The sequence below is a fragment of the Musca vetustissima genome, unplaced genomic scaffold, assembly GCF_032173495.1.
Source record: "Musca vetustissima isolate MV318-11 ecotype Yass unplaced genomic scaffold, APGP_CSIRO_Mvet_v1 utg11686, whole genome shotgun sequence".
NCBI classification, from domain to species: Eukaryota; Metazoa; Arthropoda; class Insecta; order Diptera; family Muscidae; genus Musca; species Musca vetustissima.
This window is the reverse complement of record NW_026887376.1, coordinates 10,987-25,611: the sequence shown is the minus strand read 5'-3', so window position 1 is coordinate 25,611 and position 14,625 is coordinate 10,987. Positions and strand designations below refer to the sequence as shown.

Sequence of the window (14,625 nt, the reverse complement as noted above, 5' to 3'; positions counted from 1 at the left end):
GCTGTTCCAAATGAAGCCGTATCCTCAAAGGTCTTTGGCTATGTATAGCTCTCGTACTTCAAGTATCACTAATTTTTACGAATATTTCGATATCATAAAGCAAAAATTGTTACCGTTGTTAAAAACATGGAACTTGGTCTGGAACATGTATCAAGTGTGTGTTCCTGATCCTGAAAGATTTTTTCTTTTTAAACCTAAAACAGTTCATAAGTTTTTGTGTGCGGAAACAGGCGCACAATTGCAGATCCAGCAAGAGACAAATCAAGGTAGATTTAATAAGGCGTAAAAATCTGCTGTTGATGCAATGAGCTGACATAATAGTTTTTATATGGTCTGTTCCCGTACTGCAAGAATCTACTACTTTTTACTACGATAACGAATTTATATAATAGTAAAATATAGTAGATTCTTGCAGTGCGGGAACAGATCAATAATTAAAAGAAAAGGATTTAATTTGAATTTTTGCTATATTCCAAAACCTGCAAAAATTTGCTATTAGTCGAAATTGTTTTCGATTTTCCCTTAATAGATTTAAAAATTTTTACCACTTTTTGAGCACGGGAACAAATCCTGTGTAAATAGGTTAATTTTTGAAACTTTTGTCCAGTCTCAACAAGTTTATTTTAATCGATTAGATTACCCTAGTTCAGACTTTTGCTCTGTTCCAGAACCTTCAAGGATATTTGTATTATAAATTTCTTTATACATTTAAAAAATTATACGTTTTTGTTTGCGGGAACATTTGTTTCTCACTTAAAAAACGTATCCCATAATTGATTTCTAAAGACCTGCCATATGTCATTTTCGATCTTTAGATCCCTAATATATATTAAACAACTAATCGACATTAATATGCTATCGATTGTTTGCCAGCTCTATATGGAAGGCTTCAGTTCAGTTTTGTTTTTATAAATAAAAATATAAAAGAATATTGTTATAAACACACAATTTAATAACGTATATTGAATATATATAACAATTTATACTAGTGGGGAACATTTGCGGTAAATTTGAGGTAAGTTTTGGCACTTGTAATTGGATGCCTGCAAGTCGTATTGACATTGCCAATCCAGTTCCCTTAAAAAATTAAAGTATAAATTTATTTTGAATTAATTAAAATAATTCTTAGATATTTTTACAGTTTTCAAACCCCAATTTAAAATCAAAAGCTCGAATACAAAATGAAAACCCCACCCCAAAGGCGAAAACAACTCAGTGAATCAGAAAAACATCGTCTGAAGAATGCATCCAATGAAAGTCTACACCACAATCAGGAGGTGGACGATATACCATCATCCTATGAAGAGGAAGAAGAAGATATACACAATGATGATGAAGAATATCAACAAGAAGAAGAACCACAACAGCAACAACCGGTTGCACGGCGTCCACAAAGGGGTCGTCCACGTAAAAAACCTCTTCCGCAAAATGATCGCAAAAATTCACCACCTCCCTCGACACCTAGCAAAAAGCGTCGTCGTGAATTAGCCACATCGGCGGGTCAAAATAAAATCCAAGCTGAATCATTTGTTATGAAACTGTTCGATCGTACTTTGGATCTCTCAAAATATACCGAACAAACGGCTCTGTATCCCATTTGTAGGGCATGGATGGCCAATCAACCACGTAATCCAAATATACCATGTTATCGTGAAACCCGATCACCATCCCCAGCACATCGTGATGACAATGGTCTAGAATTGGTGACAAAATTGCGAAAGGGTCAGATTAGGGAGGTAACAAGTTTACCAAAACCCAAGGAAACAGATTTACCAAAAATCGCACCACAATCGGAGCCGAAGAGATATGGTGCTGGAGATGATTTAATAGCTGCCGATGATCCCATAAAATATGCCAATAAAAATGAACTGCTAGGGGAACATTTAATGAAATGGAAACGCATTAAAAGCGATTGGCAAAAACATACCAAACGTTATCAGCAGCGGAACAACATCAATTTCTATATATTGCAGGAGTTGTTTAAACCTTAGTAGTGGTGGTAGTAGATGGATGCATGATTATTTGATCATTTTCATATCTCTAATATTTATGTTATTTTGTTTGGTTGCATGTAATTTAAATTTTTGTATTCATTTTATAAATGAAAATAAAACAGAAACTTTTAACAAATAAAAACTACGTTCAGTTTGATTTAGACGAACTTTGTATAGACTTCTCTATCAGGTTTAATGTCCAGCTTATGGTGATGTGTATAAAAATACCTAAACTCGATTGTGTGTTGAACATGGTGCAATTACCATGATGGAGGCTATGGTAAAACCCCAAAATATGAAATTTCATAGAAAAAAGTTATCAAGATCCTAAAATACCGGATAATGGGGTTAACTTTTTATATTGAACTATTTCGTTGGGATACTACTAATACTAAATGACAGGCAATTTTGAGGAAAAACGCACTCAAAATATCGAAATTTTGGAGGTGCAACTATTGCGGGCTAACACAATTATAACACAATTAAAAGTTATGCGGCAGTGCGAAACCACGTTCCCAAGGAAAAATTATATGGGGGCTATACCAAAGGTTAGGGTAGAGGATTTGAGACTACCAGATAACAGTAGCCCCATTCGAAGATCTATGGTCCATTAGAAAAAAATACGAAGAAAAATTTAGAGGTTAGGATTGGTTACTCAGCCATTACAAGATTTTCGTAAAACTAAAAATGATTCGGAGAAAAAGGTTGATTGATGCCCTCTGTTTCGAAGAATGGGGCTTCCACAGAGTAAACCGTCTCTTCTTTATCTTCACATAGAGGGCAGTGTTTGTCTTCACTAATTTCCCATTTTGAAAGAAGAGACCTGGTCCTGTAATGACCTGTCATGATCCCTGCATACCATACCCATACTTTCATACCCATAGAAATCAATGTTTTGCACAAAGCTTGGCAATTACCGGACAAATAGATTTGGAGGTTATACATATATTCCATATATATCTTATTCCAAAAACAAACTTGCTATAGGTCCCAGCACACGACCTTAAGGTGTTTTTTGCATAAAAGGAATTACTTCTCGCTTATCAAGTTGAGGCCCTTACCAATCCTTTGCAACAACAAATTACTCTCCGATATACCTTTGTATCCAGTACTTCTTTCGGTTTGGCACTTTTTGGGTGCTGGAGCCGAAAGCTAGGATTCCAAAGAGTTTTTGAAACACCCAATTGTGACCGCTCAGTGGCGGATTCCCTTTTGTAATTTCATACTTCGTATTCTTGGAGGGTAAAAAACTTTCCATGTCCGTCCGAGGTAGGTATTCGATCGACCGAAAGTTCCCTAGTGGCCTTGTAAAAATAGATTCTCTCATATTTCCACACGACATGAAGGTGTTTCTTGCTTTAAAGGAATATCTCCTTGCTGATTAAGTTGGGGTCCTTATGGGGAAAATCTAAACGCACTTTTATATTCTTCTGGTCTCCTATTACACGTTTTTTCTGGTCTTATATATGAAGACAGTCTCTTCTTCTTCAATGAGTGGACCTTCGGGTATTCGCTTAAATCACAGAATTAAAAAGAATATTTTGATATTCCTTAAGTATACCTTTTTTTGCCTGCATGAAGACTTTTGTGGTCGAAAAAAAAGCCTCCTGGACTTCTTTGGGAAAAAGTATGCTGTTCATCAATAAAATATCGTGATTTTTTCTTAGAAGACCACCTTCTACAGGAGGAAGTCCTTCTTCAGCTTTTCAATAGGAAAAAAAAACTCAATTTTCTACCAATTCTTCAAAACAATCAAACTTTTAACTTTTCATAGGAATAAGCAGATCTCCAGCCCTTCTATAGAAGAAGCTGACACTCAGGTCTTCTATAAAATAATGAGGACATTCAGCTCTTCAGAGCAGACCTTCAACTCTCCTATCGAAAAAAGCAGAACTTCATCTCTCCTAACGATGAAGCAAGCCTTCATATATCCGAACGAAGAAGCTAGCCTTTATATCTCATATATTTTATAGAAGTATCCGATCTTCATTTTTTTCTATAGAATCTATAGCAGAAGCCTACCTTCAGCTCATCTATAGAAGAAACCAATCTTCAGCTTCAGATCAAGAGGCCTATTAAACAGCATTGAATTGTATTTAGACTGATGCACTTGAGAACGCAATTTAAATTTTATAATTTAGGGTGAATATAATCCAATCTATCGACAAAAACTGGAACAAAAAAAATCCCATTTGGTTCGATGGCTATGGGTGGTCATTTCGGTCAATTTTCTTGCTAATAATATAGAAGAATTCTGTTCGAATTTTAAAATTTGGCCCATAAATCTGATTTTCTAGCCTTCATATTGATAATGCGTATCCTTCATATTGATTATGGATCCACTAGAATTATGAAAATATTGGGCTGCTACATGGAATTAGAAATTAGTCTGTCCCAGAACGTGCCAAAATGTACAATTTTTTACTATGATAACAACTGGTCGATAACGAATTTTCCTTTATGATATCGAAGAAAATAGTAAAATCTAGTAGATTCTTGCAGTACGGGAACAGACCAAATATTTTCTTTATGATATCGAAAAAAATTATAGAAATTTGTAGATTCTTGCTGTACGAGAATAGACCAAATGTGTATTTATACGTAAACAAATAACAGCTGATTGGCTTTATATCATTTTAATACCAGTCTAAACGGCTAGGATTTGGTAACTCGATTTAGAAGGCGTAGTCTAAACACATTTTTAAAAATAAAACATAAATAATTGGAGTCTTCCCGCATTGCAAGAATCTACTACTTTTTACTATGATCACAAAATTTAATTTATAATATCGAAAAAAAACAGTAAAAACTCGTAGATTCTTGCATTACGGGAACCGACCACATGATAAAGATATTGCTGCAAAAGACATACATATATTTAAAAATAATATTATTCCTGATATATCTTTTTGGACAACCAAATTCTTCTATTCTGACATTGAATCAATTTATTTTGATATTTATTTGACATGATTTGTATGCTGTTTTATCATAAAACACTTTTGTTTTGCCAGGCACGCCAATATACAACGCAAACGCCCAGCGCCTACATTGTGTTGTAACGTCAATCCATTTGTCAATCAGGTAACCGAATTCAATGCAAACAACCACATTGATTACTCATACTACCCAGTGAGTGAGAGAGAGGGAGATTACGATTACCTGAAGAAAGAACATAAACAAAACAAATTGGATTGTTATTTGTTATTTAGTCGGTTTGTTAGTCGGAAGTAGAGACGTGCGGTCATCGCGGATGTGTACTTTTTAACTAAATAAATGAATTAATAAACAAGTTGAAATCAAAAATTATAATATTTTATTAATAAAAAGATAAATTCAAACAAGAGAGTAAAACAAATTGTGAGAGAAAAAAGTAAAGAAATATGTAACGCATTTGTCAATTGCGTTTCAATTTTGTTATTGTTTTTGATTTGTTTGTGAGTAAAAAAGAAGAAAAGGAAACAAACGAGAAGTACATTGTGCATTGTTTAAGATTACAAAAATAAATAAAAAATATTATATTTGCATTTAATTATCAGTGCTGTGAAAATTATTTTTGCGTGGTAAGTGTCGTCCAGACGTTCATCATTATTATTACATTTTATTTTCATCTTGCACTTTTCCGTTCCCACAAAAGTGAGTGTGATGCACAAACATACACACGGACACACACGTTTGTATGTGCATTGGTCAAAAGTAAATGATGTTTTTTTATGTGTGTGCCTAGTTTTATATTTTTCCCATTTTCGTAGCATTGCATTTCCACGTCTTGTTTGGTGTGCACGTTTTTCTTTAGGTTTTGGAAGATTTTTCTTATTATGAAGTTGAAAGTGAAGACACATCATCGATATGACATCAACATGATGGGGTAATATTGAGATTTTAAATAAAAAAGTAAATGTTTTTGATGTACATATATAGTTACAGCTAATGGGGTGATGCATTGGCATGCTGAATAAAAGAATGTGGGAAAAACTGGGTCAAGTCTATAGAAAATACAAGACCTTCTTTTTCGAATTTCTCGTAAATTTTGAACTGAAGGTTATTTGTAACATAGAACTGAATTGGGCTGAAGTCAAGTTTAGGGGCTCCATATTGCCTTTGTGGCAATATGGCCGTTTTAACCAAGATATGTTCCGAACTTTCAAGGCCCATATATCGGGAAGTATGCATTTCCCCACATAATATATTACTACTATAAAGTAGACTTGTTCCCTTAACATCATCCGTATGAAATTGTCATGCATCATCATGAAATCGGATAAAAAATCTAAATCGAATTAAACGAAACTTAATACACTTCATTGTAGACTAAATTATATACGCTGTGCAAAATTTCATCGCAGTCGGACCAACATTGAAAATTTGGTGGGCCATTTTCATAAAATCGGACGAAAATATATGTGGGAGCTACATCTTAATCTGAACCGATTTCTATAAAAATTTACACACGTCACTCCAGACTCAATTCATTACGTTATGCAAGGACAAATTCATTATGTCTCCATCGGACAAACCTTGGAGAATATATACTTAGGAGCTATATATATATACTTGATCCGATTTCTATGAATATTAACACACTCTACCCTAGACTCATTTCCATACGATATGCCAAATTTCGTCTCAATAGGAAAAGCATTGGGAGTTGGGTGCACCAATTACCTAAAATCGGACGAAAATATATATGGGAGCTATATACCCGATTCGATTTCAATGAAAATTAACACAGTAAATCGTAGACTCAATTCCATACGATATGCCAAATTTCGTCTCAATCGGACAAACCTTGGAAGTTTGGTGCATTTTAAATATCTGCACCCAGGCTCCTCATTTGATTTCGCCAAAGTAATAGCCAATAGGTGGTCATGAATCGTTTTTTAATTTATTAGGGGATTTGACTGACCCTTAAGATCTGGAAATATTCATACATATTAAGTCACCGGTCGTAGATTTTTGCGAAGAAATTCTTACTTCTCGATATATTTGCTTTCAAATTTGTTATTTAAAAGAGAATTATCACAAGGAAAATAGGTTAGGTCGCACTGTAGGAGATCGGGGAAAATGGAATCCCAAAAGTTATAATCCTACTTTCTCTTCATATGGAATTAAAGTCAGGCCACTGGAATTAAAGGTTATAGCTCCAGGTAAATATTGGCCTAGAAACATTTTTTAAGCAAAAGAATACTTTTAGACTTTTCGATTTTTCTATTTGACTAAAATATCAAAAGTCGACTTCGATTTTTTGGCCAATAAACAGAATTCTTCCATATTATTAGCAAGAAAATGGACCGTGAAGTGGCCCATCACCATCGAACCAAATGGGATATATATTTGTTCCAGTTTGTTTCGATATGTTGGATTGTATTCACCCTAAATTATAAAATTTAAATTGCGTCCTCAAGTGCATCAGTCTAAATGCAATTCAATACTGTTTAATAGGCCTCTTGATCTGAAGCTGAAGATTGGTTTCTTCTATAGATGAGCTGAAGGTCGGCTTTGCTATAGATTCTATAGAAAAAAATGAAGATCGGATACTTCTATAAAATATATGAGATATGACGGCTTGCTTCTTCGTTAGGCGAGATGAGGTTCTGTTTTCTCGGTAGGAGAGCTGAGAGTCTGCTCTGAAGAGCTGAATGTCCGAATTTTTTTAAGAAGACCAAATTCAAATAATTTTATACAACCTTTTATAGCTGCACTACTTACCCAGATAAAGACACCAAATGTCATCATATAACGAAGTAAATCTATCAATTGATTGAGGTTAGTTTTTTTTCTTTTTATAATGCGGTTGCAAACATTGTATCGGTAAATGCTGATAAAAACTACACACGCTTCGTTTGTGCGATAAAGTACCAGTTATTTCTTGATTTGTTTGTTTGTTTCTAAAATACCATAACCTTACCAAACTTATGTTTATAAGACCATCACATTTGCATTTCTTATCAAAATATTCTTGGTTTGAATAATATATATTTTTTGTTAGAAATAATTAGCCTACTTAAATTTAAATTATTTAATAATTATATAATGCAATGATGGATTCTTTGTATGATTTTGATTTCGTTATCTCTAATATTTGGATTTTTTGAATACTTTCAATTTATAAGGTCTCTAAAAATCCTGTCTCTAAAATTAAATTATTTTAAAAATCCACGCATTATATAGGCCTCAGAAAAAATTATTTAAAGAATCCACGCCTGATGTAGATCTCTAAAAAAATTATTTTTAAAATTCACGACTGATGTAGGTCTCTAAAAAATTGTTTTAAAAATCTGCGCCTGATGTAGGCCTCAGAAAAAATGTCTATAAAATCCACGCCTTAAATATTATTTATAAGGCTAAATATTTCAATTTTTATTTCTCAATAATATTAAAAATTCGAGGACTAGTTATCTCCTAAGAAGTCTGTTGTAACAATTTGGGAGAAGAGCATGTTTGATTTCAATGGAATATGTCTTCTAAAATTATAAGGAAAATTCCCTACTGATTTCATTAATCTTCTTTAATGAATAAGGACATTTTTCAAAATAATTATTGGCACACATGGAAATTCCTTTACACTAGTAAATCGTTAAGCTGTGTGGTGTTCCTGGTGTAACCTTTGGGAAGTTCCCAATTTAATGACATGAACGATGTGTGTGTGTCTATTGTATATTCTGCTCTAATTTTCTTCTGCAATTATACATAATCTGATGCTACTATAAACCTACCTGTGTGTGTCTGTGTGGAAACACCTGCAGACGATTACAGCGTTAAGTTGTACTAAACATCTCAGCAGGTATGCATTTTGTATTCTAATTAATCTTTAGAATAAGTGGGTGGGGATTTGAAATCAGATATTATGAAGACTTCACACTTGTTATACCCTTAATCATAGGGCTAATGAGGGTATATACACTTTGATACGTGAAAATTTGTCTAATATAACTTTTGGTTTTGGAACCCATGTTTCATTGGACCAACTCCATTTAGTCAATTTGGAGTCGATTTACAAATGTCCGTCTGCTGGTGTCCTCGATAACTCTCAAATGGAATAACTAATTTCTACCAAACTTTGCACATCGTGGTATGTTTTTTCCAAAAGGGCATCGGAAATGATTCTAGACAGATGATCTAACATATTTTTAATGGTTTAAAAAATGTCTTAAATTCCATATAAAGGGGAAATAGGTTAGATTCCACCAAACGGCGAGGACTACAACTTTTTGGTATGCATTTTCAGAAAGGGCATCGAAAATGTTTATAGGTCAATATTTTCCAGAAGCCCTAACCTCTTTCTAATTTCTACAGTGGCACAACAAAAATTTAATGTAAAAAGAAAATAGGTTAGGTGCCCCTGAAGAAAAATCTTTGGTTTGCATCTTCGGAAAGGGTATGCTACTATGCCAATATTTCCTTACAACTCTAACCTGTTTTTAATTTTAATTTGTGATGTTAGTTCGACGTCGTGAAATCCTAGTCCAGATGGATTTTTAAGTTCAGCAACCAGGCTCATCAAAACATCTGACGTTTCGAGATTTCTCGCAGAAGATCTCAAAGACTTTGCTAGTGTAATAGTCAGTAGGTGGTCTTACAGATGTCTCGATGTGCAGATAGTACGATTGCGACATCCGCCCTTCAGCTCTTTTATTCCTTTTATTTCCATTTATTTCATTATATCCTGGAAACCCAAACAAATTGTTTGCCTTAACTATCCGAAACTGCTGGAGGATGTTGGTTGAGGACTTTATTGAGTCAGTAGCCATTTATGGCTTCGTAGACCTCCTGACAATGAAAAGCATTATGGACTTACCTGATCGACGATCTTTTGAGGTTGTCGCAATTTGGACACAGCCTCTTTCCTACTGTGTGTCACTAAGGAAGGACGTTCAAACTAGGCTGAAGGCTGGATCGAGCGATTGCTCTATTTGTCGTTATTAAAGTTTCCTTATCTTTGAATATTTTTTAAATTGTATGCTCCCTCGATTCAACTTCATACCAAGAAAAGGATTTTCACAGATTTTTGAATATGATTAACACTCTTATGCTGTACTGTACTGTTAAATTGTCAGCAAGCAAAGAGTTATTTCGACTTCCAACGGAATGGCGCCCAATGTGAGGTCCAAACCTAAAATTCTGAAATTCGTGACGTCTACAAAGGTTCTTTGGGCACCAACCCACAACCTTTACCAGCCATCCGGCTGTGAGTTCTTTATACCTAAGGTATGTCAAAAATGGCGCCCAACGTAACACATTAGCCTACAATCTTTACTAGCCATCCAGTACCGCCTCCTTCGGACAAGTTAAAAAATTGCGCTCCAAGAGACGAGTGGTGATCGGCCAGGAGAATGCATGGTGGGTAGATTTAAAAAAAAATCGATACGGCAAACTGGCATTGACTTTTTTGACAATGACTTCGGCCCAACTGATTGAGCTTTCAATATTCTGCATACCGATTTATTCTGAGATTAAGACTTTCATGTTGAACTGACTGAACAGGATTCAAATTGTCAGCAAGCAAGAACCGACAAAGAGTTCTTTCGACATGGCGTCCAACATGAGGTCCATACCAAAAATTCTGAAATGAAGATTCCGACTGAGCCAGCAAATTCCTAGCTGCAAGTCAACAATGGCTCCCGACGTGGGCAAACTAGCCTACAGAATATGTAGTAATTTCGAATCTTGAATATGTGGGGTGCTTATATAAATAATACGTCTAATTTGCTTCCTTTCTTTAATGACCTTTGAAGGGGAAACAACCTTCCCTTTCTCGCCTACAAAATAGTTCGCAATTTCGAATCTTGAGTATGTGGATTCTTTGGAATAAAACATGCCTTTAATATGATAATTTTTTTAAGCCATTCGTTTTGACATACAGACTTTTCTGTAGATTCTTCGATCTATAGATGACCTCCTAAGCATATACAAGCGGAAATAACCTCCTCAGTAGGCTCTTCAATCCATATATATAACCTCTTAAGGATCTGTGTGAGGAAATCTCCTCTTTCTTGCCTACAAAATAATTCGAAATTTCGAATCCTGAACATGTTGGGTCCTCAGAATACCTTTTAAATGATCCTACAAACAGAATTTTTCAGTAGGTCCTTCAATCTATAGAAGAGCTCTTACACCTACTACAAGCGGAAATAACCTCCTCAGTAGGCTCTTCAATATATATATATGATGACCTCTTAAGGATCTGTGTGGGGAAATTTCGAATCTTGAATATGTGGGGTACACAGAATACTCTTAATTTATCCAAACTTTTAAAGGGTCCTAAAGAAAGCCCTTTTTAGTATGCTTTCTAATATATAGATGATCTCTTGAGGATCTAAATGCGGAAATCACCTCCTCTTTCTTGGCAACAAAATATAAAGTTTCTTTCGAATCGAGAATATGTTGGTCCCCCGCGAAACCAAATTTTCTCCTAATATAATTTCTTCCTTAAAAGACTTTCTACGATGACGACCTTCTAATCATCTGTAATATATAGAAGATAATATTCATTTGTTACAGATTCTCCCACTGTGCCGCCGTCAGTCAGTCATTAGTTTCAATGTCTATTTTTAGCTCTTCACCTATTTTCATGTTTCTTTTTTTCATTCATTCGTCGATGAGTGTGTGGGACAGCAGAGCGATAATGTTGTTGTAGTTTTCGTTCACATTTGACTTTGTAGCTGGTAGTTTCCCTTATGGAATAGCTGAGTGAGCTAACAACTGTGTTGTCACAATAATACTATGTGTGTTTCTAAAGGTTTCAGGTTCGACACCCAAGAGCAGCAATTTGTGTCGTGTTAATTTTTAAAATAAGATATTGATAGCGTTATTGTGGTGGCAATAATTTACCACATACACTTCGTGGACAGCTTAACATTGAGACATTTTGTTTAATTCATTTCAATACAATTTGTTCTCAAAACAAAAAACTTAAAAGCTGTTAGATTACTTGAATGAGTTAAGACTCAGTTTGTTGAAATATAACGATAAATTTGCCACGTTATAGATCTAAACTCCCTGAGTTACAAAACAAACAAAAAATACTTATTTTGAAGCCATCCATCGTCGGGTTTTAATTATTTTGAATGGTGTAGCCAACGTGTGGCCGAAACCTAGAATTCTAAAATTAAGATTCTGACTGAGCCAGCGCTCTTGCATATTGTCAACTGGTTCGTGCCGTTTGTGTGGTAGTTCGATACACGCTGTAATATCCAATATTTCACATATTTGAATATTCTGCATTTCGATTAGGGCTTTCATGTCATGTGGTCAGAAAGCAAGAGCCGACAATGAGTTCTTTCGACCTCCAACGGAGTTCCTAAGAAAAAAACCTAAAATGGCGCCCAACGTGTGGTCCAAACCTAAAATTCTGTATTAAACTTTCATAGCCCTTGATTAGGTTCGCTTGTGTGGTATGACATGTGGCCAATATTCCATATATTTTTCAGCAAGCAAGCAAGAGCCGACAAAGAATTCTTTCGACCTCCAGCAGATTTCCTAAGAAAAAACCCGAAAATGGCGCCCAATGTAAGGTCCAAACCAAAAATCATAAGACATTGATTGATCCACTTTTGGATTTAGATGTACACAAATTTAGATTTAACTGCACTGTCCCATTTTTGGGTATTTTGAAAGTATTCAACATAGAGAAAATAAAGTCCTGAAGTATTCCACCTACAATTTTAACGTTTCATTATCACCTTTTTCCGTCTTCAAAATTTTCTGTAAACCGAGAGTTCAAGACAAATACTTGCTTTGACTTCTATTTGGCTCCAGAGAGGGAATTGTCCTCACAGAATATCTTCAATGCTTCTCGTTCTAATTAATATTCGGAAGAAAACCAAATCGTTTCAATTTCTTTCCCTGCCCTAGCCTAATATATAATTCATTAGAGAACTCTATCCCGATTTATTCTCACCACTCGAATTTCAATTATCCTATTTCCCATAATATTTTAAATAAAACAGAATCTATTATTCACTATGTAATAAAATTCCCATTTTTTTCTCCTTCTGCACTAATTTCAATCACCCTTTTCCTGTAATATAATTTCCCCGAAAACGGAAGTTGTTGCGGCATTTTTTTTTTGAACCCACTTTTTTAAATGTCAAACATCATTAACCATAAATGTTCAACAGTTTTGTTATTTGTTGGTCGGCTTAATTGTCTGAACTTTAACACGTTTCGAACCCCGCGCTCACACACACACAAATACTGTTACACACCGCGTACGCCGCTTTACAATAATTGAATACAAATGAGCTAAGAAGTTTTGACCGCATGCGCACTGCCCACTTGTATGAATACTTTATGTAATGATTGATTACTTCAACAACTTTAAAACCGAACATTGAACTCTTGTTGACGCAATTGGCTCGGCGCAATTATTGTTATACAACTTACAACCCCCATAAAATATTTCAATGTCATGAGATTTTTTTCGAAGTCTCTTTAAAATCTTGTCTTTTTCAATGAACTTTAATTTGTTCATTGAAACCCTGTTCAATGTTTGAACTGTAAACAGAAGAACTGAATCGGTTGAATTATCCATTGTGAAGATGTGAAAGGAGAGATCTCATCGCTTCACCACAAAAAATGTTCCCTCCGCCATTAAAAAAAATTATAAAATAAACCAAAAAATGGCACAAAATGTGGGACTGAACTCACGAGAAGTCATCGCTTCCCCTCAAAAAATGTCCTAGAATAAACCAAAAACACGACACTGGGATTAAAAGTATAATGTTCTACCGACGGTGAAAAATTGTCGGCAAGCCAGCGCCGTCAATGAGTTCCATCCACCTCCAAAGATGCACTTAAAATAAGCCAACGATGATGCCAAATTGGCAGCTAAACGACGGTAGGTACTTCCTGGAATAAGTCAAAAAAGTGGCGCCCAACGAGATTTTATGTATGCTATATCGACTGAGCGGAGCTAACGGAGTTCAGAACCTCATCGCAGCAATTCAATCTCGGCCTTATTTTGCAACAAATTTTCCAATCGAAGTATCCGTAATTTGTCAATGCGGGTTCCAAGAAGATGGAACGCCTGCCGTAAAAAAAATTCTAAATACATCAATGTCCGATGTCAGTGATTGTAATCCAGCTAGATACTCCTATAAAAAGCAAAAAAATGGCGACCAACGTGGGGTCGACTCTTAATTTAAAATATAATGTTCTGAGCCAACGTTGATGCAAAATTGTCAGCTAAACGACGTGGTTTTAAAGTTAAGTACACCTTCAAGTTAGTTCCTAGAATAAATCAAAAAAGTGGCGCCCAACGAGATTTCACGTACAATGCTATATCGACCGAGCGGTGCTAACGGAGTTAAGAACCTCATCGCAGCAATTCTATATTGGCCCTAATTTTAATTCTTGACAAATTTTCCAAATCGAAGTGTCCGTAATTTGTCATTTCGGGTTCTAAGAATATGAAACGCCTGCCGTAGAAAATTTTCCAAATACCTAAACGTCTGAAAGAGTTCTAGGAAGGCCCTCGCCTAATGTCAAAATTTGTCAGCTAGTCGACGTCGTCAATGAATGTAATCCAGCCAGCGCCGTCAGTAAGTTCCATTCACACCATAGAATAAGGAAAAATGGCGCCCAACGTGGAGTCGACCACACGACACGGAAATTAACTTAACTCAACTGA

At 35.2% G+C, this 14,625-nt stretch overlaps 1 protein-coding gene across 1 annotated transcript; it reads left to right on the top strand.

Moving 5' to 3' along the window:
* Positions 1-1,181: 1,181 nt before the first annotated feature.
* Positions 1,182-1,993, top strand: LOC133334957 (protein lin-37 homolog). Its single transcript, XM_061543267.1, has 2 exons — positions 1,182-1,257; positions 1,354-1,993. The coding sequence occupies exons 1-2, from the start codon at positions 1,182-1,184 to the stop codon at positions 1,989-1,991; spliced, it is 714 nt and encodes a 237-aa protein (XP_061399251.1). The 3' UTR covers positions 1,992-1,993.
* Positions 1,994-14,625: the final 12,632 nt, after the last annotated feature.

Coding starts and splice junctions, on each gene's coding strand:
- LOC133334957 (XM_061543267.1), top strand. CDS start 1,182: ATGAAAACCCCACCCCAAAGGCGAAAACAACTCAGTGAATCAGAAAAA. Junction 1,258..1,353: donor GAAGAATGCATCCAATGAAA/GTCTACACCACA, acceptor ATCAACAAGAAG/AAGAACCACAACAGCAACAA.